The sequence below is a fragment of the Microcaecilia unicolor genome, unplaced genomic scaffold, assembly GCF_901765095.1.
Source record: "Microcaecilia unicolor unplaced genomic scaffold, aMicUni1.1, whole genome shotgun sequence".
NCBI classification, from domain to species: Eukaryota; Metazoa; Chordata; class Amphibia; order Gymnophiona; family Siphonopidae; genus Microcaecilia; species Microcaecilia unicolor.
Genome location: NW_021963413.1, coordinates 68,052 through 90,894, shown reverse-complemented (window position 1 = coordinate 90,894; position 22,843 = coordinate 68,052). Strand labels below are relative to the sequence as shown.

General features: G+C 43.6%; 1 protein-coding gene across 1 annotated transcript in view; it reads left to right on the top strand.

Annotated features, from left to right (window-relative positions):
* Nucleotides 1–738: 738 nt before the first annotated feature.
* LOC115459305 (carbohydrate-responsive element-binding protein-like) overlaps nt 739–22,843 on the top strand; it is a gene marked incomplete at its 5' end in the record, with an annotated part of 35,575 nt that continues 13,470 nt past the window's right edge. The window contains one exon of the mRNA XM_030189150.1: nt 739–777. Within this exon, the coding sequence (XP_030045010.1) occupies nt 739–777 (39 nt within the window). The remainder of the gene's footprint in view (nt 778–22,843) is intronic.

Below are 22,843 nucleotides of genomic sequence, written 5' to 3'. Positions count from 1 at the left end.
AGGCAGGTTCTCTGGAGTCCTGCAGAGTTTGTCTGTCCCTAATATTGAACATATGATAGTGAAACAGCACCTCCCACTGGCAGGATTTGTAGGAAGAGGCTCCTGCTCAGCTTAGAAGGAACAGTGCTGAGGGGAACAAAGGTCTTCAAACACACATACCTTGGAGGCAGGGAAAAGAAAAGACTGAAACTTTCAAATGCCTTTAGGAATAAATGTACAAGAGGCAGGCCTTTATCAAAGAAAGGGAAGTTTTGAGACTGAGAGGTCATGGGATGATGATGAAATATTTATTTCTCAAAGGGTGGTGGATCCATGGAATAGTTTTCTATTAGAGGAGGTAAAGAAAAGTCACGTTTCAAGAAACATGGGACAAGCTCCTGGGATCTTTAAAAGAGGGGGAAAATTGGAATACTAAGGATTAAGATATGCTGTAATTGGGGCAGGAGATGGAAATGGGTCTTATGGTCTTTAGCTTTTTCAATAATATACACAAAAACAATCCAACCACACATAACACGCAAACTATTGAAAAAAAAAGAACAAAAAACATTGGTGAATCTTTGTGATTTTTAGCCTTTGTGCTGTAGCTCCTCACTAAACCTCACAAACAGTCCTTAGACCAAACCTTGTATTTGATTTGGAAATTAAAGGCCCCTGTAACTCCTTGTTGCTCTTTTTGTGGGGATGCAGAGAAGCCATCATTAGAATTTTCATTATTATTATTTTCTTTTTTTACAGCTGCGAAAAACCAGCAAAGGGGATGACATCTTGGAGCAGGTGCGTACCTGGCGAACCCTTATACCAGAGGTGCCCTCTTGTATCCCGATACTGACTTCATCCAGGGAAAGGGATCTCTTTCTTTACCCAGTTCCTAAATATAGGGAACCCCTTTCCTCCAAAACCTTAAAATCGGTGCACTTGAGATTAAATTGGCCTATATGACACACAAATTTCAGTACCAGCGTTAGCAATTAACTTTGTTTAGATGAGCCAATCACTGATGTCATAGCGATGACAATGTTGCCACTCATACCCTGAACAGGCCTTCTGTGTTGCTGGCCTAATTCAGACCTGCAAAGTCTCCCACATTGAGGGGCTCTTTTACTAAGCTGCGGCAAAAGGGGGCTTGCGATGGCGTCAGCACACGTTTTTGATGCGCGCCGAGACCCCCTTTTACTGCAGCAGATAAAAGGCTGTTTTTTTTTTTTTTTAAAGAAAAAGCCAAAATATTTTTGTAGTGCTGGAAATGGCACACGCTGCGGTAGCCCGGCGATACTTCTGTTTTAGTGAGCAGTAAGACCGCATTGGGCTTACTGCCTCTTAGAAAAAGACCCCCCGAGCATGGAGACTCCCGCTTGGCCTCCCCCTCCATTGGCAGCAGACTTCATCTCCTGCTGCTGCAGGACCAGTCTTGCAATAAGAGCTGCAAAATCTCATAAGTACATAAGTAATGCCACACTTGGAAAAGACCAAAGGTCCATCGAGCCCAGCATCCTGTCCCCGACAGCGGCCAATCCAGGTCAAGGGCACCTGGCAAGCTACCCAAATGTACAAACATTTTATACAAGTTATTCCCGAAATTGTGGATTTTTCCCAAGTCCATTTAGTAGCGGTCTATGGACTTGTCCTTTAGGAAACCATCCAACCCCGTTTTAAACTCTGCCAAGCTAACCGCCTTCACTACGTTCTCCGGCAACGAATTCCAGAGTTTAATTACGCGTTGGGTGAAGAAAACTTGTCTCCTATTTGTTTTTAATTTACTACACTGTAGTTTCATCGCATGCCCCCTAGTCCTAGTATTTTTGGAAAGCGTTAACAGACGCTTCACATCCACCTGTTCCACTCCACTCATTATTTTATATACCTCTATCATGTCTCCCCTCAGCCATCTCTTTTCCAAGCTGAAAAGCCCTAGCCTCCTTAGTCTTTCTTCATAGGGAAGTCGTCCCATCTCCGCTATCATTTTAGTCGCCCTTCGCTGCACCTTTTCCTTTTTTTTTTAAAGTATGTTTATTGTTTTCCATATATCCAAATCCAACGATGCACCTTTAACCAACTATATGCGGCGACCAGAATTGAACACAATACTCAAGGTGCGGTCGCACCATGGAGCGATACAACGGCATTATACCATCCTCACACCTGTTTTCAATACCTTTCCTAATAATACCCAACATTCTATTTGCTTTCCTAGCCGCAGCAGCACACTGAGCAGAAGGTTTCAGTGTATTATTGACGACGACACCCAGATCCCTTTCTTGGTCCGTAACACCTAACGTGGAACCTTGCATGACGTATCTATAATTCGGGTTCTTTTTTCCCACATGCATCACCTTGCACTTGCTCACATTAAACATCATCTGCCATTTAGCCGCCTAGTCTCCCAGTCTCGTAAGGTCCTCTTGTAATTTTTCACAATCCTGTCGCGAGTTAACGACTTTGAATAACTTTGTGTCATCAGCAAATTTAATTACCTCACTAGTTACTCCCATCTCTAAATCATTTATAAATATATTAAAAAGCAGAGGTCCTAGGGGTGGGAGGGAAGGGATTGTTGATTTTGAAATTGATTGAATGTTGGAAAACATTGCGTTTGTCAATAAAAATAAATATTTAAAGTTAAAAAAAAAAGCAGCGGCCCTAACACTCACAGCTCTTATCGCAAGACTGGTCCCGCAGCAGCAGAAAAATGTTTCAGTAAGGCATCTCCTGCTGCCCAAGAGGGGAGGTGGCTTGTTGGTGCCAGGCTGCCAAATTCAGATCTGTCAGGAGGTGGAGTAGGGTGGGGATAGGGGTGTGGCTAGACGGAGTTGGGGTGGAAGTGTGGCTAGGCAGAATGAGGTGGGGCTTAAGATCTCCCTCTGAAAGATCAAGCCTCCTTGGCAGTTCTACTAACTTCTGCTTATAAGTGTTGAATTGAGGAAAGATTGTATTTAGAGAAGTATTTACAATTGTTACATAAGGATAACAGGGAAGGGAAGAAACATGAGAAAGGGAAAAACTATCTCTAACTGGCCTTCTCAGTCCGTTCAGAGAAGGGGCAGAGGGAGGGTGGAGCAAGATCTGGAATCAAATATTACCCATATACCCCCAATTCTGGTCATATTCTGTATTGCACGCACAACTTAATTATCAGTGCTGATAATTGCCAATTAACAAGCAATTATTGACACTAATTAATTAGAATTTACACGCACAACTTGCTAAGTGTATTCTATAAAGTGATGCGCGCAAATTCTAATGCATAAATTATGCACGCTGTCCAAACCTACCTTAGTTGCCGGCATTTACACCAAGTTTTACTTGACATACGTTCCTGCAACTAGATTTAGTCACGCGGGTGGGCCCTAGGCATATTCTATAAACCACACCTAAGGTGTATTTTTTTCGGTACCAATTTTTTAAGGTGCCATATATAGAATCTAGTCCATAGCGGTGATATTCCTCCATTAATTGGATATGCAATTTTCAGCACACTGCACTGACACAAATTTAAATGCTGCTGCTGGCACTGAATATTACTCCTCGTGGAGGTAATTCAACAAGTAAACCCTTCCGTTTAGGCGCCTTCTAGAATGGAATCTCGGCAACTAAATTCCATTATACAGCACTAACATAACCTGATATCCAGACCTGGTATTTTGGGTGGGCCCAGAGTTAACTTGGATGGTGTTCTGCTCTGTCTACTCAGGAGATTAGCATTCAGTTAACCAGAGTATAGAACATCACTGTGAAGACTCAGAACTCTTGAAACAAATCTTCTTTAATGCAAATCAAACAAAGGAAATATGACTCACAGTTAGATATGTTGAACAAGAGTCTCTGCCTTGCAAACTGGTAGTCTGTTCTTACCAGCTCACCCTGTAACCAGGGAAGCCAGGAAATCTCAGCACTGGCTGATGAGTAGATGCTGTCAATACTTTTAAATGGTAAAATCCTGGTTACTTACACTAGCTTGAAAGAGGGGGAGTATGCAACAGGGACAACAAAGTTAGCTTATAGTCCTTAGAAAACCATACTCTCAAACCCCAAAAGGAGAGAAGGGTGGGCTCTAGCCCACATACACAGGGACAAGGCCAGCCAATAAGAAAAGTCCCACAAGGTATAGGGAACTGGGACATGTGCTCAGGAAAAGCCTATTACAGAGCACGGCAGGAAGACTAATATTTGTATTCCAAAGTCACTTCCTGCCTTTCTTAAAGGCACAGGCAATGCAATCTGATATAACAATGTCCAAGATATACATATAAAAAATAAACAACTTGCCTCCATGAACAGATGGGTCCTTCCACGCCCCCTAGATATATAAAACAAAAATGTTACCTTCTCCTCAGCTCCCTCCCCCCCCCCCCCCTCGCATCCAAATCTCTCCCTTTCTCCTCAGTGCCCTGCTCGGAGACCAGAAGTTCCCCCATTTCTGAACCCCCTCCCTGATGTACCTTAGAGGCAGCCACAATAATTCACTTTTCACTACCTACCTGCGCCAGCCTTGCAGGCTTCCCTCTCCTGCATTTTGCTAGTAAGTAAACAGGAAGTAATGTCAGCAAGAGTGGGATGTGGCAGAGCGAAGCCTGCCAGTCTGCTGCAGGCAGCGAAAGTGAATATTTGTGGCTGCCACCGGGGAGGGTGTTCAGAGACAGGTACAGAAACTGTGTTGCCGGTGGAGAAGAGGGAGAGGGCAAAGTATGGTACTGCCAGTGGGTGGGCCTGAGCCAAAAATGGGTTTGCCTATGCCCACCCAAGCCCACCTGTAGCTACGCCACTGACTGCAAACCTAACATTTAGATACCCACAGTTACACCAGCCATAGAGTTTATGTACATTTGGGCACTAAATGTGGCAGGGAGGTACATAGCTTGCTGCAGGGGTGCTCAATATCGGTCCTCGAGGTTCACAACCCAGTCAGGTTTTAAGGATTTCCACAATGAAGGCAATGCATGCAAATAGATCTCATGCATATTCATTGCTAATCCCTTAAATGAGATAGATCCCTCTCTTTCTTTCTAGTTACACAACTTGAATAATAGTGACTATTAAGTAACTATTTATTTCTAGTCACATTACATAAGAAAATCCACTTTTACCTCAATTCTTTATGGTTCTCATGCACTCCATCCATTCATGACTCTAACACCTGATCCGCACTCTAATTACATTCAACCTCTCTTTTTTTCTTCTGTGACATCCACTTTACCCTAGGGCAGTGATGGGCAACCTTTTGAGCTTGGTGTGTCAAAATTCACCAAAAAAACGAGCATAACTCGGGTGGTGTGTCACTTCAAGAAAAATCACTGCTACTAGGACTGCCCCCGGGCCCCCCCTACCTGAGATCGCTGCCCACCCGAGGTCACTGGGCCCCCCCCTCCACCCACTACTGGGCCTGGAACTAACCTTAAAGCCTCCTTTCACGTCGCAGCAAGCAGCAGCAGGGCAGACCTCTCCTCCTTCCTTCTGTGCTCCGCCCTCGCGGACGTTACGTCAGGCGAGGTCAGGACACGGAAGGAAGGAGTGGCCTGCCCTGCTGCTGCTTGCTGCGACGTGAAAGGAGGCTTTAAGGTTAGTTTCTGGGAGCGAGGAGGGAGGGCGGACCATACTGCGGCAGCGCCGCGTGTCATCGAAAATGGCTACGCGTGTCAGTGCTGACACGCGTGTCATAGGTTCGCCATCAGGGCCCTAGGGAATAGTCCGATACAAAACTTTAAATTTTCATATCTGTTACACAGAGTTTCTTACTGTCCTTCAAAATCAATGTTCTATAACAGAACTCTCCAGATTGAGGTGCTACAATACCCTCAAATGTCATGTACTTCCTTCAGACTTGTTGCAGGAATTCTCTGAGCATAATGTTCCTGCAGATCATACATATTGCCGGATAAATTCCTCCAGTCACTGTATCATACTTCTCCCTCGGTGTTCTCAATGGAATTCTTACATACTCCAATTCCAATCACCAGCTTGATTTTCACTTGATGTGAACAGATAAACAGCACCACATGATGTCAAACCTTACGCAATCGATGCGTTTCACACTGCCGCGTCTTCAAGGGTTCAACTACAACTTTTTTTAACTGGTCAGGCTGCTTCCACAGGATCGACCTCCTACAGGAGCCCTGGGACTATTGAGGATCAGGTGTGAGAGTAATGAATGGATGGAGTGCATGAGAACCATAAAGAATTGAGGTAAAAGTGGATTTTCTTATGTAATGTGACTAGAAATAAATAGTTACTTAATAGTCACTATTATGCATATTCATTCGTTCGAAATCCTGAAAACCGACTGGGTTGTGGACCTCAAGGACCGACATTGAGCATCCCTGGCTTACAGTGTTCTATAAGTTACATGTGTAAGTGGGAGCCCCGCCTCTGCTCTGCCCAAGCTCCTCCCCGTGTACGCCCCCTTGCAAATATGCACTGTGTACAGTAACAGGGCAATTGTATATATGGCACCAAATGTTAGGCACTACATCCGTGCCAAATGTTCAGTGTGAAAAGCGTTCTAATGGATGCAATGCACCAAAATGGGGCAGAACTGACAAGATTAATGCAAAAACATACTTCCATTTATCGAATAGCGTTTTTGTGTGGATCTGCAAAGGGGGTGTGGCATTGGAAATGGGATGAGTGGGTCAGGCGCATTCCCTTAAAATGTGCACAGTGTTATAGTATAGTGCAGGGGCGTAGTCAGACTTCGGCGGGAGGGGGGGTCCAGAGCGCGAGGTGAGGGGGCACATTTTAGCCCCCCACCCCTGGTGCTGCCGACCCCTCTGCCATTTTTACCCCCTCCCCCCGCCATTTTTTACCTCACCGCCACCACCACCACCACCTTTGATCCCCCCCAGCGCCAACCCTCCCCCGCCACCACCGTCGGGTACCTTTGCTGGTGGGGGTCCCCAACTCCCACCAGCCGAAGTCCTCTTCTCCGGCGCGGCCACATTGCTGATCTGCAAGGGCAGGCTTCTGTTTCTGTGAGTCTGACGTCCTGCATGTACAGACTCACAGAAACAGAAGCCTGCCCTTGCAGATCAGCAACGCGGCCACGCCGGAGAAGAGGACTTCGGCTGGCGAGGGTTGGGGACCCCCGCCAGCAAAGGTACCCGATGGTGGCGGGGGAGGGTTGACGGCGGGAGGGGGGCCAGGCCCAAATCTACGGGGGCCCATGGCCCCACGTAGCTATGCCCCTGGTATAGTGCGGATCCATGCCCAACTTGCCAGGATTTTCACCTAATTTCAGTTGGTATAACTCCTTGTGCCAAAGTTGAGCGTGGATCCCCCGCACTTCGTGCTGTTCTATGAGCATGCCGATCTCGTTACACTCATTACAGAATATCGTTCAGCACCGATTTTTTTTTTCAGCGCTGAATTTTGAGCGCATTTACTGAATCCAGCCCTAAGAGGGTATTTGCAGAATAGTGCTTTGCCGCCTGCTAGTAATTACCCGTGTAAATGTGGGTCTAAGTTATAGAATTTTTCATTTATTATGTATAAAAATAATAAAATCTTGTGTCGAGTGCCACCATTGACAACAAACATGTTTGACCATTTGGGCCTAGTGAAGCCAACACTCAAAGGATTTGACTACTACTACTACTACTTGACATTTCTAAAGCGCTACTAGGGTTACGCAGCGCTGTACAATTTAACATAGAAGGACAGTCCCTGCTCAAAGGAGCTTACAATCTAAAGGACAAATGTACAGTCAGTCAAATAGGGGCAGTCTAGATTTCCTGAAAGGTATAAAGGTTAGGTGCCGAAAGCAACATTGAAGAGGTAGGCTTTGAGCAAGGATTTGAAGATGGGTAGGGAGGGGGCTTGGCGTAAGGGCTCAGGAAGTTTATTCCAAGCATAGGGTGAGGCGAGGCAGAATGAGCGGAGCCTGGAGTTGGCGGTGGTGGAGAAGGGTACTGAGAGGAGGGATTTGTCCTGTGAGCGGAGGTTACGGGTGGGAACCATTTAATTCAGAAATTAACCACACAGATCTTCACTTTTAAATTTGCCACCCTAGTCACTAGTTCAAGTTTATCCAGCAGTTTGTTGTTCAGTTAAAATTCATCCTGGTTTCTTGTTGAAGAATGAGAGACATGCTGGGCTGCAGTTATCATTTAAAGATAACCAATTGAGGGGCCCTTTTAGAAAGCTGCAATAAAAAGTGGCATGCGCTTTTCTTAGCGCATAAGTTTGCCGCCCGCTGAGGCCATTTTTGGCATGGCTATAAAATGGCTGCAATTTCTTTTTTTTTCTATTAATGGCCATGCGCTAATTTCCCAATAACCGTGTGAGCCCTTACCTCTACCTATTTTGTAGGCGGTAAGGTCTCACACGCTAAACCTGCACTAATCCTCAGTGCACGGCAATTTGCCTGTGCTAACTGATTAGCACAGGGCACACCTAATCTCCGCCCCCATAATCTCCGTCCCCAAACAAGTCCCAGCCTAAACATAATTTAATATTTTGTAGACTGGGATTGGCGAGCACTGATCCCAGAACTGCCGCAGAATGCCTGAGCGCATCCTGCGGTTGTACCTTTTAGCATGTGGTAAGTCATGGAATAGGAGGACTAAAAACTGGTTAACAGGTAGAAAACAGAGATTAGGGTTAAATGGTCAGTATTCTCAATGGAGAAGGGTAGATAGTAGGGTTCCCCAGGGCCCTGTTTTGGGACCAATGCTTTCTAACATATTTATAACTGATCTAGAGATGGGAGTAACTAGTGAGGTAATTAAATTTGCTGATGACACAAAGTTATTCAAAGTTGTTAAATCACAAGACGATTGTGAAAAATTACAAGAGGATCTTACGAGACTGAGAGACTGGGCATCCAAATGGCAGATGACGCTTAATGTGAGCATGTGAGAAAGAGGAACCCGAACTATAGTTACGTGATGCAAGGTTAGGAGTCACTGACCAGGAAAGGGATCTAGGTGTCATCGTTGATGATAAGTTGAAACCCTCTGCTCAGTGTGCGTCGGGAGCTAAGAAAGCAAATAGAATGTTAGGTATTATTAGGAAAGGAATGGAAAACAAAAATGAGGACGTTATAATGCCTTTGTATCGCTCCATGGTGCAACTGCACCTTGAATACTATGTGCAATTCTGGTCACTGCATCTCAGAAAAAATATAGTGGAATTATAAACAGAGAAGAGTGATGAAAATGATAAAGGAGTTGAGACGACTTTCCTATGAGGAAAGGCTAAAGTGGTTAGGGCTCTTCAGCTTGGAGAAAAGACAGCTGAGGGTTGTTTACTCTTTCCAAAAATACTAGGACTAGGGAGCACACAACTAAGCTACAAAGTAGTAAATTTAAAACAAATCAGAGAAAATATTTCTTCATTCAACATGTAATTAAACTCTGGAATTCGTTGCCAGAGAATGTGGTAAAAGCAATTAGCTTAGTGGGGTTTAACAAAGGTTTGGATAGCTTCCTAAAAGAAAAGTCCATAAGCCATTAAGATGGACTTGGGGAAAATCCACTGCCTCACCAATTTGCTTCATTTCTTTTAAGGCGTGAATAAACATGTGGATAAAGGTGAGCTGGTTGATGTAGTGTATCTAGATTTTCAGAAAGCTTGTGATAAACGTCCTCATGAGAGACTCCTGAGAAAATTAAAGAGTCATGGAATAGGAGGCAAGGTTCTGGTGTGGATTAGGAATTGGTTATTGGACAGAAAACAGAGGGTAGGGTTAAATGGTCATTTCTCTCAATGGAGAAGGGTGAACAGTGGAGTGCCGCAGGGGTCTGTACTGGGACCGGTACTATTTAACATATTGTAAATGATATGGAAATCGGAACGACGAGTGAGGTGATCAAATCTGCAGATGATACAAAACTATTCAAGGTTGTTAAAGCACGTGCAGACTGTGAAATATTGCAGGAAGACTGGGCGTCCAAATGGCAGATGAAATTTAATGTGGACAAATGCAAGGTGATGCACATTGGAAAGAATACTTCGAATCATAGTTACCTGATGCTAGGGTCCACCTTGGGGGTCAGCACTCAAGAAAAAGATCTGATTGTCATTGTAGATAATACACTGAAATATTCTGCTCAGAGTGCGGCGGAGGCCAAAAAAGCAAATAGGATGCTAGGAATTATTAGGAAAGGGATAATGAATGAGACCGAAAATACTGTAATGCCTTTGTATCACTCCATGGTGCACCTGCATCTTGAGTATTGTGTTCAGTTCTGGTCACCGTATCTCATAAAAATATATAGCAGAATTAGAAAAGGTTCAAAGAAGAGCAACCAAAATGATAAAGGGGATGGAACTCCTCTCATATGAGGAAAGGCTAAAGAGGTTTGGGCTCTTCAGCTTGGAAAAGAGACAGATGAGGGGAGATATGATTGTGGTCTACAAAATTCTGAGTGGTGTAGAACGAGTAGAAGTAATTCAATTTTTTTACTCGTTCCAAAAGTACAAAGACTAGGGGACATTTGAGGAAGTTACATGGAAATACTTTTAAAACAAATAGGAGGAAATATTTTTTTCACTCAACAAATAGTTAAGCTCTGGAACTCTTTGCCAGAGGATGTGGTAACAGCAGTTAGCTTATCTGGGTTTAAAAAAGGTTTGGACAAATTCCTGGAGGAAAAGTCCATAATCTGCTATTGAGACAGACATGGGAAGCAACTGCTTGCCCTGGGATTTGTAGTATGGAGTGTTGACACGATTTGGGTTTCTGCCAGGTATTTGTGACCTGACTTGACCATTGTTTGGAAAATAGGATACTGGGCTATATGGACCATTGGTCTGACCCAGTATGGCTTGACTTATGTTCTTATGTTTTTCTTAAACATAACTCAAAGTTAGGAGCATAAACACTTTGAATATTGGACCCATAATTTCCCTTTGAAGACAAATATGACTGAAAAACCTCCCAGATGGTGATATCTAATGGAGTCCAGAAGCTTTCCTCAGCTCAAATTAAGCTGGAGGTTTTCGAGAGAAGCCCTCACCCACATGCCTGAAAATTTCCACGTCCACTATCATATGGGACTTCCCTCAGTTGTCTTTCTTCCACAGTGCGGTGAAGACACATACTCGCTGTGCTGTCTTAAGATTTCACTATAAATTTTATTGTTTTTTGTTAGTCATGTTCTGCCTTACCCTACCCCCTCTAGCATATCTCCCCCCCCCCCCATTTCCTTCCATCCCCTGCAGTCTAGCATACCTCTCTCTCTCTCTCTCTCTCTCTCTCTCTCTCCCTCTAAATTTTTGTGTTAATTGCTGCTACTGCCAGTGACCCCTAGAGGGAAAGGCAAGTTTTCATGAACCAGTGGGATAAGGAGGAAGAATAGAGGTACTGGATCTGTTGGGGAGGGGGGAGTAAAGAAAGAGGGGAGAGAGGAAGGGTAGATGGGAGGTAGGGCGAGATGGGAGTGATCAGCGGCCAGCAGAAAACTGGCTATTATTTGGCTATTTTCTGGCCTCCAGCCAGGTTGTCCAAGAGGAGAGGTCTGTGTTACCCTGCCTGGAATATCATAAGAAGAGGAATATTCCAGTCTGTGAGGAGGCTGGCATATTGACGATTCAGGAGGGTAGTCAGCCTGACCACTAAAGGAGAAAGAAGTACTCTTTGTGTAAAGTGGTCGTTAAAAGGAGTGTTGTGTAACGGAAGTCAATTGTGTTACTTTTACCATTTCCCATTTTGTTTGATTGCACTTTCAAAGTTTTGAGAGTCCACTGAAATAAGTGATTTTTATCATAAGGCACACAAGCTGACTGGACCAAGTTTTTGGAATGATTGGAACTGAGTGCTGGTATTTTACAAATCAGGCAGTGAAGGCATCCTACGCATCACAATTCCATTTTTGAGTTCTACTCTTTGAAGTGTAGCAAGTCTTAAGCATATGTTCCAGAAGAGAATCCAGAATACACCTGTATGTCTGACAAGATGGCTGATGATCCTGTATGTTTCCTCTCTCTGCCTTTGGACCAGAGACCCTCCTGTATGCTTCCTTCATGTCTTTTTGTGGCAGAGATTCATGTGAGCTTTCTCTATAGTTCATTTTGTCAGGACGGTCCTGTGCACTTCCTGTAGGTCTTCTTGGCCAGAGACTGTCTTGTGTACTTCCTGTATGTCTCCCAGAACTGCAAGACCAGGCTGTGTGCAAGAGACAGATAACTCAGCAAAGTGACCAAGGATAAGATTACCATCCTGGAGGCTGATAATCTATCTGGCCACAACTGGGGCTGTATTTCAGTACTGCTGGATGCTTAGGACAGGAGCATGACAATGAAGCTGTCATAAAAGGAGAAAAATAGCAGAAACTTATAATGTGATAGAAGTGCTATTCTCCCTGGCTGTGAGTAAATAAAATCATGTGAATGCTGCAGTTGTTCAGTTACTTCTGAAAATACCTTCTGCCCTAACAGGCGAGCTACCCCAGTCCCTGAAGGGCCACTCTGGAGTGATGGTGTCTTACATTCAGAGTAGGAAAATATACAAAGCAGATCGTTGATGGATAAAAAATGATTTTAATAATAAATTAGAATATGCATACAATAGCCCGACACAGGCCGTGTTTCGCCCTACTGGGCTGCTTCAGGGGCTCTTCAATGTTTCTCCACTACCAAAGGAGGAGTAAAATGATAAAAGCAACTGTGATATAATATACAGTTGATATCTTGAAAAAACGGCTCTCTCAGAGATGTTGAAACCAATGATCAATAGACTGGGAGATAAGTGACTGTCTGATTGATTGTATGCTATTGATCATTGGTTTCAACATCTCTGAGAGAGCCGTTTTTTCAAGATATCAACTGTATATTATATCACAGTTGCTTTTATCATTTTACTCCTCCTTTGGTAGTGGAGAAACATTGAAGAGCCCCTGAAGCAGCCCAGTAGGGCGAAACACGGCCTGTGTCGGGCTATTGTATGCATATTCTAATTTATTATTAAAATCATTTTTTATCCATCAACGATCTGCTTTGTATATTTTCCATCTTGGAGCTTGCAGATCGTCTGCCCCTTTGTTTCCTTGGACCCTTACATTCAGAGTAGACACAGCTATTCCAAGAGACATTACAAATCTCATGATGGTGCCCTTATAATGTCAGTTGACTTGATGACGTCATCAAAGATGGACTGACACATTACAGCTTCTCAATTCCAGAGCAGGGGAATGAGAAGAGGAGGAGGGTTGCCATGTATTACTGTCTGACTAGTCATAGGTTCATTTTTTTCTTAACCATGAATTAAATGATTTATGTTTAAATCCTTTTTATTGATGGCAAGTACAAAACACAACACTTACATCATAGCAAAGCATCAAAAACTTGTTTCAGTAAACAATCAAGGTCAAGATGTTCAACACCATCATAACATTTTCCCCCCTGAGTTACTCCTCTCCCATCCCCTTCCTCCCCCCTGTTCGACATTGAACAATATAACATTTCTTGTTTAAGTCTGCTTAATTTTACAGCACTCAGCCTCTGGGACATCCTCCAAATCTGGCAGTGACACCCACTGACTTCAACTCCCACTTGGGGCCTGTTCTCTTATGGCCCCCAGTAAGTGATCAACATCTCAAACAAATATGAGCCACTGTTCATTAATCCCAGATTTCCAGGTGCACATCTGAGTCACTGTCAATGACAATCCCTCATAAATACTTCCAAACATCAACCTCCCAGATCTCTTTGGCTAAGTGCGAGGCGACTAAAGAGAGGCCAACAGACACTATCAACTAATGGGTCTCAAACCAAACCCTACACTACTAAACCCTCTCCCTTCAAACCACCCTAGCCCCCTACCCACCCTCTCCCTCCTGTGTTTCCATGGTGTACTGATCAACAATTCAGAACTCTGCTGGAATTAAATGATTTATATAAATTGTTTGGACTGTCTTTATTTAGAAAATCAACAAGAGAACACTTTTACCACACCTTGTACATGAAATCTCTGTGAGCATTTTGACCTGTCCCACCCAGTGACTCTTACTGGGTACCTCCTTCCAGAAAGTTATGATTGTAAAACATGCAGCTAAAAACAAATGCATTGATGCATGTATGTCACATCCGTGCCCTCCGACCCAAAACAGCCAGTATTAGCATGATGTGCAGGGGATCATGAATCGCTTGGTTATTTTTCCATCTACCCAGCTCCAGAAGAAAAGCACAACTCTCCATTTCCACTAAGCATGCAGACATGATCCCTTGCCCCAACAACCTCTCCAGTAAAGGGAGAGACCCCAGTGTTGATCCAGGAGTAAATGACTGAAATTCAGTATGTCCTAAGCAGCAGCAGCTTTATCATCTGCTCCACCTTACAAGTGCACATTTAAATTTTGTATGCTGATTTACAGATATTAACTCAGTCACCCTTGTCCAAGTCTGTCCCTAAATCCTCATTCCAGGATCATATTGTACCTCACACCAGTACCTCCCATACTTAATTTCTATAAGGCCTCTATATAGGACAAGCCCCTGAACATAGTAACAGTCTATAACTGCAGATAAAGACCTGTGTTGTCCATCCAGTCTGCCCAACATGATAAACTCATTACACATGATATGTGATACTTCATATCTATATCTGTCTTGATCTGCCCTTGCCATTTTCAGGGCACAGACCTTAGAAGTCTGCTACACTGGCTTTGCTTCCCAGTTACTGGTGTTGCCACCCAATCTCTGTTAAGATTCCATGGATCCATTCCTTCTAAACAGGATTCCTTTGTGTTTATCCTATGCATTTTTGAATTCCGTTACCATTTTCATCTCCACCACCTCCTGCGGGAGAGCATTCCAAGCATCTACCACCCTCTCCGTGAACAAATACTTCCTGACATTATTGCTGAGTCTGCCCCCCTTCAACCTCAATTCATGTCCTCTAGATCTATCCTTCTTATCTCTGAAAGAAGTTTGTTTGTGGATTAATATCTTTCAAATATTTGAACGTCTGTATCATGTCATCCCTGTTTCTCCTTTCCTCCAGGGTATACATGTTTATGTAGGCAAGTCTCTCCTCATATAGTTTGCAACGTAGATCCCATACCATTTTTGTAACTCTTCTTTGCACCGCCTCAAGTCTTTTTACATCCTTGACAAGATATGGCCTCCAAAACTGAACACAAGTGGGGCCTCACCGATGACTTGTACAGGGGCATCAACACCTCTTTTCTTTTGCTGGTTATACCCCTCTCGATGCAGCCTATCGTTCTTCTGGCCATGGCCGCCACTTGTCGCATTGTTTCTTCACCTTCAGAATCTCGGACTCTATCACCCCAAGGTCCCTCTCCTGAGTCGAGCTTACTAATCTCTCTTCTCCTATCGGGTAACTCTCTTTTGGGTTTCAGCACCCCAAGTGCATCACCCTCCACTTCTTGGCATTAAATTTTAACTACAACAAAGTTTAGGCAAAATATCAAATTAAATAGTGCCTCTTTTTGAAATAAATATTATAGGTAACTAAATAGCACTAAAGAAAATTTAAGCTAGAATCTGTGATAAATGTAATAATACATTTTTAAGAAGTGCTCAGTTCACACATCAGTCACAATAAATGTAACTGGCCGAGTAGAGGACCATCATCCCACTCCAGTGTTCTCAAACCACAATGCATCCAAGTAGGCACTGTCTTATACCATGAGTCAAGATAACTTAAATGGCCAGTGTTATAAAGAGTGTAATTTCAAGGCAGAGAACATTAAATCAATCATTAGATGATACTCGAGTGGTCATGCATTCAATGAAACCCTAACAGGATTTTATTATCTTGTTATATCTAATAATATAGTTCATCAGCAATATCCCAATTGTTATATCAAACAACAAAATTGCCTTGGTTCACTTTGCACACTGTAAGGAGGAGGTAGAGGGAAAGCAGAGAAGAGCTGACAGGGGCAGTAAGCCAAGAAAGGAAGAGCACCCTCTGACAGGAAAAGGGGGTAGGAGACTTGCAAGAAGGGAAGAGAACTACAGAACCCAGCAGCACTTGCAAGGGAGGAGGGAACAAGAGAAACAGCACTACAACTCCCAGCAGGTAGTAAAGTCAGGAGGGGCTTGGGAGATGGAGGATAATCAGGTGGAGGAGCAGCACCTGGGAGAGAGGGTGGGGGAAGACTCCATGGAGTGGGAGGAGATTGAACTAGGAGAGAAAAGTGAAAATGTCATGAAGGAGGCTGAGGTGGAGCAAATGGAATTCTTTTGCTCAGGACAAAGGGAGATGAAAAAGGAAGAGACTGCAGAGAGAAGCCAGAGATTTGGGGCCGCTCAGTGACAATGCCTAGATGCGGTCTGGCTTCATGGGACTGTGGGAATTAATTACCTGAAGGAGGTCAGTCTGAACATTGGTGGGAGGTTGTCAGAGTGTTGGTGTCTGACAAGTGAGGGTGGTGAAAATGCCTCTATCTCCTAGGCAGTAAGAGAAAGGAGAAGAGGAATTGACTGAACCACAGGTTTATCCCAAGTCATTAACTAATTCTAAAACTGAACGGTTATGGATTTTTGAGTGTGGGAGAAGTGAAACAAGGTGCACAGAGACTAGCAGCTGTAATACAGCGGGCAGACTGGGTTTCTCTGATCCCGTTGGGGAAATAGTACTGTGAATAATCGCTTGTTACAAATAAGCAGAAGCAGTTCCCCTAAGGTGATGAATTAGCCCCAATTGTGTGGGTGAAAAAGGACAGCACGGAGAGGTGTCGCGGGGAGAGCGGACAGCACTGAGAGGTGTCGAGCCAAGAGCGGACAGCACGAAGAGGTGCCAGCTGACAACACTTAACACTGTGCTAGTACTTATCTGAGAGATGTTAAAGTATTATTGAAGAACGCACAAGATTCTGATAGTTTCTGATAGTCCTACCTGCTCCAAATCCGCCCACAAGCACCGAGGTACCTTGCAGGAAAGGTTGAGGGAGAGCTTTCTTGAGCATATAGGCCTCGGTGTAAAAGAATGACAAACCCTGGGGAGAATGGCTCCCTGGAGCTCCCAGCCCCTGAGAGGGTCCTCTGAGGCACTAGCAGAGGAGAGGGAGAGTTGCCCTAGGAGCTATCAGAATCTTGTACAATGATAGAGAAACTTGTCCACCCTCTACCCTTTGACCTTAAGGTGGCATTCCGCTTGGGTGAGTTCTAACTCTGAGAATTTCTCCTTTTGACAAACATTTTTTCATATTGCTTTTATTTGCATTAATCTGTCTACCCTTAACCTCTTAGTTAGTTAAAAAAAAAGCCTGGTTTATGTAATTGATTAGCAACTACTGAAGTCAGAAAAAGGTAAAATTATACTGTTTATAGCAGGAGGCTCTGGGAATCTAAGCAGGTACCCAGCTGCCTTACACCTAGTAAATATTTGAGAGATGTGCTTGAACTGCCTCCTTTGTAAGCAATATTCACTAGGGGTATAATGAAAACCAGATTGTTTTGCGGTCCTCCAGGATTGCAATTTGAAACCTTGCAATTTTGATTATGATCGTAATAAACAAAACCTCCCCACTCCCTCTAAGAATGAATTGTGAAAGCACATAATGTGACATCATACTTTTAAATATTAAGCTTTAAATGAATTTCATTTCGATATCACTTCGGTAATAGCAACACAACTTCCTGTAGTGCCAAGCGCATAGTACGTTGTGAAGCAATATAAAACCTTGCAAAAAGACTACTCGGAGCCTCAAGCAAACCTACCATTTCATATCGTCAGCACCGGGACTCAAACAGTACCTGCCATCAGGCCTAGTTTGCAGCCCCCTCTCTTTGGAAATCCATGCCACTTCCATTACGTGCTGAACTGTCTTTTAAAAAGTTCAAAATAGCCTTAAAAACCTGGTTGTTTTGTCAAGTTTTTGAACCCACATGAGACTTTGCTAGTCTTTCATCCCTTCCCTCCTCAAACTCGCTTTTCGGTTGTGGTTGTGTGATTTGAATCTTTCCTATACATTTATTGTAGTTCTTTTCTGTCTTTCACTTTGTTTTTAGAATTGTACACTGCTATGATCGATCAGTTAGTCAATGGCGGTATAACAAATCCAATAAACGGTAAACTCTTGCAAATATTATATCAGGATCTAGAACACCAATATACAATCCTGCTTATAATTGAAATAGAAAAACGCCTATATTGCGACCCAAATCGGGAGATAGACGTTTATCTCCCAAAAACGAATAAAGCGGTATAATCGAAAGCCGAATTTGGACGTTTTCAACTGCACTCCGTCGCCAATGCGGACAAAGTTGATGGGGGCGTGTCGAAGGCGTGGTGAAGCCGGAACTGGGGCGTGGTTATCGGCCGATCAGAGATGGGCGCCTTTCGCCGATAATGGAAAAAAAATATGCGTTTGTAGCGAGAATTTAGGGCACTTTTCCTGAACCCTGTTTTTCCACGAATAAGGCCCCAATAAGTGCCCTAAATGACCAAATGACCACTGGAGGGAATCGGGGATGACCTCCCTGACTCCCCCAGTGGTCACAAACCCCCTTCCACCACAAAATATGCCGTTTCACAACTTTTTATTTTCACCCTCAAATGTCATACCCACCTCCCTGGCAGCAGTATGCAGGTCACTGGAGCAGTTATTAGGGGGTGCAGTGGACTTCAGGCAGGTGGACCCAGGCCCATCCCCTCCCCACCTGTTACACTTGTGCTGGTAAATGGGAGCCCTCCAAACCGCCCCCCCAAACCCACTGTACCCACATGTAGGTGCCCCCCTTCACCCCTTAGGGCTATAGTAATGGTGTAGACTTGTGGGCAGTGGGTTTTGAGGGGGATTTGGGGGGCTCAACACCCAAGGGAAGGGTGCTATGCACCTGGGAGCTCTTTTACCTTTTTTTTTTGTTTTTGTAGAAGTGCCCCCTAGGGTGCCCGGTTGGTGTCCTGGCATGTGAGGGGGACCAGTGCACTACGAATCCTGGCCCCTCCCACGAATAAATGTCTTGGAGTTATTCGTTTTTGAGCTGGGCGCTTTCGGTTTCCATTATCGCTGAAAAACAAAAACGCCCACCTCACAAATTGTCGAATAAAACATGGACGTCTATTTTTTTTCCGACAATACGGTTCGGTCCGCCCCTTCACGGACCCGTTCTCGGAGATAAACGCCCATGGAGATAGACGTTTCCGTTCGATTATGCCCCTTAATGTCTCCTACTGGGAAAACTGAACAAACAGGACTGCTACAGGTCTCTACACAGAAACTACATGCCAGCAAAATACTGCCTCTCAGTCACATATGCAAAATACCAATGTGCCCTTAGAAAATACAGAATGAGGGACCACTAATTAGAAATACAATGCAGTGCAGCTCTGGAGAAATAGAACCAGAAATGCATTTCCTCTTGTACTCTGCAAAATACCAAGGCATAAGAGGTGCATGCTGTCCAAACCTGATATATTCCAATGAATACATTCAGAATCAAATACTTTTTCTACCTTTTGGTCATTTTCATTTTCCAGTTGTGTTGATTCCAGTCTCTCTCGTTTTCCTCTGTCTGTGTTCTCCTAACCTTTCCAGGGCCATTTCTCGTCTCCTCTCTTCATCTATTCACCCCTTATGTGTTTCTTTTCCATTTGATTTTTTTCCCTTTTGGCGTTTTCCTTCAGTTCTTTCTTGTATATCCATGCAGATCGCACCCTTCTTCTCATTCTGGTCCTGACGCTCCCTCTTTTTACCTTTCTACTTTCTATCTCCTCAGTCCATCTCTTCATCCTAACCTCTCCTTAGCCCTTCCATCCCTCCCAGCCTCTTATTCCCTGTCTTTCACCTACTCCCTCTCCCGCTTCCATCTTCTGTACATACTCCCTTCACAGCCCTCATCTACTTATGTCTGTCATCCCCCTCATCAGCCTTAGAGCCTTCCTTGTCGATCATTATCTTCAGGAACTTTCTTCTGTCTCTTATCTCCATTCAGTTTCTGACTGCCCCCTTTTACCATTACCAGCTTTATTTATTTGCAATCTCACTCATCTCATTGCTAGTCCCCCCCCCCCATACACTCTATACGGTCTCTCCCATATTGTGCCACCATACCCAGAATGTCCCTTTCCCTCCCCTCCCCCAAGTAGTCCAGCATCACTTTCCCCTGCAGCCCACTCTCTGGCTTTTTTTCTCTAATTTATTCTGAGCTCCTTCCCTAGGTCCCAGCAGCAAGGCCTGTTTAGCAAATATTTCAGTGTCTGGAGGCAGTCTCAAGACAAAAGCTGCACCTCAGAATTGAATTAATTACTAAATGTCACTTGCTACTGGAACCCAGGGAAAGAAGGTCAGCTCAAATTAGAAAAAAAACCTAAACAAATTGGGGTTTGTGTCCTCCTTCCTGTCACCACTGCCCCTCCCCCATAGCTGCTGTCTCTAGGTTCATTACTAACAAATCGGGAAAATATAAATTCCAATACAATTTACAAAAACTTTATTAACAAATACAAATCAATATACGATGATCAATATCCTTTACACATCGCAACATATCTAAAATAGCATGTTAAACACCATTCATACTCCACACAAAAATTAAAATCCAAATTCTAAACCCTGGGAACGACCATCAATAGAGAACCGAAATGGACCACTGGAGCCACACGTGGAATTCCTCCTGCTATTTTGTCTTCATTATACTGGCGGTATTAAACAACATCCAACCACCATGTTTCAGTTCTTATTATTCCATGGACAAGAGTTCAAATCTCAACAAATTGGAATTCGATGGTCAGTCCCTTCTGGTTTTCATTTCATTTCCATAATCCACATCAAATATCATATCAATATTATAGTCAATTTCAATGCTCTTTGCCTCTCATTCTCAGCTCGACACAACCACTTGTCCCGCACAATTGGCGTCTCAATCATGTGTTTTGCCACTCACTTGGCGTCTTCAGGAGCTGTTATTCTGTGTAAAAAGGTTTATATAAAATACCGCTACTATCAAATACTATCATAATATACCCGCTCAAAAAATATATTTTATACAAGCAACTTACCATAAACAAATATGTATCTATAGCAAGCCATTACCGGGAATCAAAGAGTCAGACCAACTGCTCCGTTGTAACAACTCAACCGGATATCGCTACATAATTATGGAGCCCCAATATATGGCACCACATAGCCAATCAGAGAGGTTTGAGGAAATGACGCACTTGGTTACACATTCTATCTTACCAAGTCCCGTTCAATCTCACGATTGAGACCTTTAGGTTCCAATGTATTGTATAGAAAAATATTTTTTTGTTCAATTCTATGCAGTTTCTGAGATTCATTGCCCCCACGGTTATTATGAAGCTGATATAAGACAATAAATCTAAGCTCTTCCAGATCATGTCCTGTTTCTACCCAATGGGTTACAAGAGGTGCCTCCAATTTGTGCAAACTAATATTGCTCAGATGTTCACCCATTCACACCTTGATCTTCCTAATAGTGTACCCAATATACCATTTACCGCAGGGACAATTTATACCATATACTACTTTACTCAAATTACAATCTGTTTGATTTCTCAGGAAGTAACGCTCACCATTTCTCAAAGCAACCCAATGAGTGCACATGCTATATTTACAGTATGTGCAATTTTCATATCTGGAATGGCCACCATTACAGGGTGCCCCAGGCGTAGCATTTCTATTCCTAGACAGTAACTCTCCCAAATTTTTAGCTCTTCTATATGATATTTGAGGGGGCTCTAGGTTCATGCCGTAGGTTCATATCCCAGCTGCTCCTTAAGCACCCTCCTCAGTCGGGGGCCTGGGGACTACGGTCCCATCCTACCCCTCCCCAAAGCTATGCAGCTGAATTTTGAACAGATTATAGAGGAGAGAGATGGTTCATTGGAACACCTGTGAGGAGCAGGTTGCAGTAGTCTAAGAGGGAGGAAGTGAGGATGTGGATAAGGGTTTGGTAGTGTGTTCAGAAAGAAGGGGGTAGATTTTGGTGGTGTTCAGTTGTGGTATCTAAACATTGCCGCTAAATATACATAGAAAGAATCCCGTTTACTAAAGTGCATTAATGGCTTTAACACATGACACTGAATTTTAACATGCAGCAAGCCAAAAATTAACCTTGTATCAAGAAGGACCAGTCCAACTTTTTTTTTTGCAGGTCCTGGATTAAGATTCAAATGAACATGCCCCCAATTAGCACAAAAACACTTACTGCCTCATATTTAATAAGCACTAAGTGCTCCCACATTAGCAATATGTTAGCCAGTTAATGCTCCGTAAGCGCAACGCACTAGCTGGCCATTGTTTCCACGTCTGCTCTCCACCCATGCTATGTCCCCTGTCAGAAAAATACAGTAAAGTGTGATATAATCCATGGAAACAGGCCAACTACTGCACCACGTCTTAACTCGGTCATGAGGTAACCTGTTTCTGCACCTATGAGAAATCCAAAAAGGCACCAGCAAAATAGGCATCTATGTGCCTTTTTGAAAAAGAGGCTCCCAGGATCAGCCTCATTAATCCACAAATGCCGACATACAGATTTATAACTTCTAAAAGCTGGTGTAAATGTGTGCGGCTATTTTACACACATACCTGCGTATTTGATTAAATATCGCTGCCCCTCTGGCCCGCCCTCATTAAAATGGCCACCTTTCGTCATATAGCAAGTCAAATGTTAACTGTTCCTTGGGGAGAGAGAGATTGGAAAAAGACAAGGACGTATCATTGGCACCTGTCCACGGCCTGCAGCATAAATACTTTTGAATATCAACCTTGACAGGATTTAGCAGTATTTTTGAAGATGTGAAGTAAAGGACAGAACGGAGTTCAATACGACTTCAAGACTATGGATTGAAGAGACTGGAAGGATGGTGGAAATAGAAAAATGGGTTTCCAATTGTTTCAGATGTCTATCGCATCCTACCTGTCTCTCCTTTTCTAGGGTATATGTATTCAGGTTCTTCATTCTTATCTCA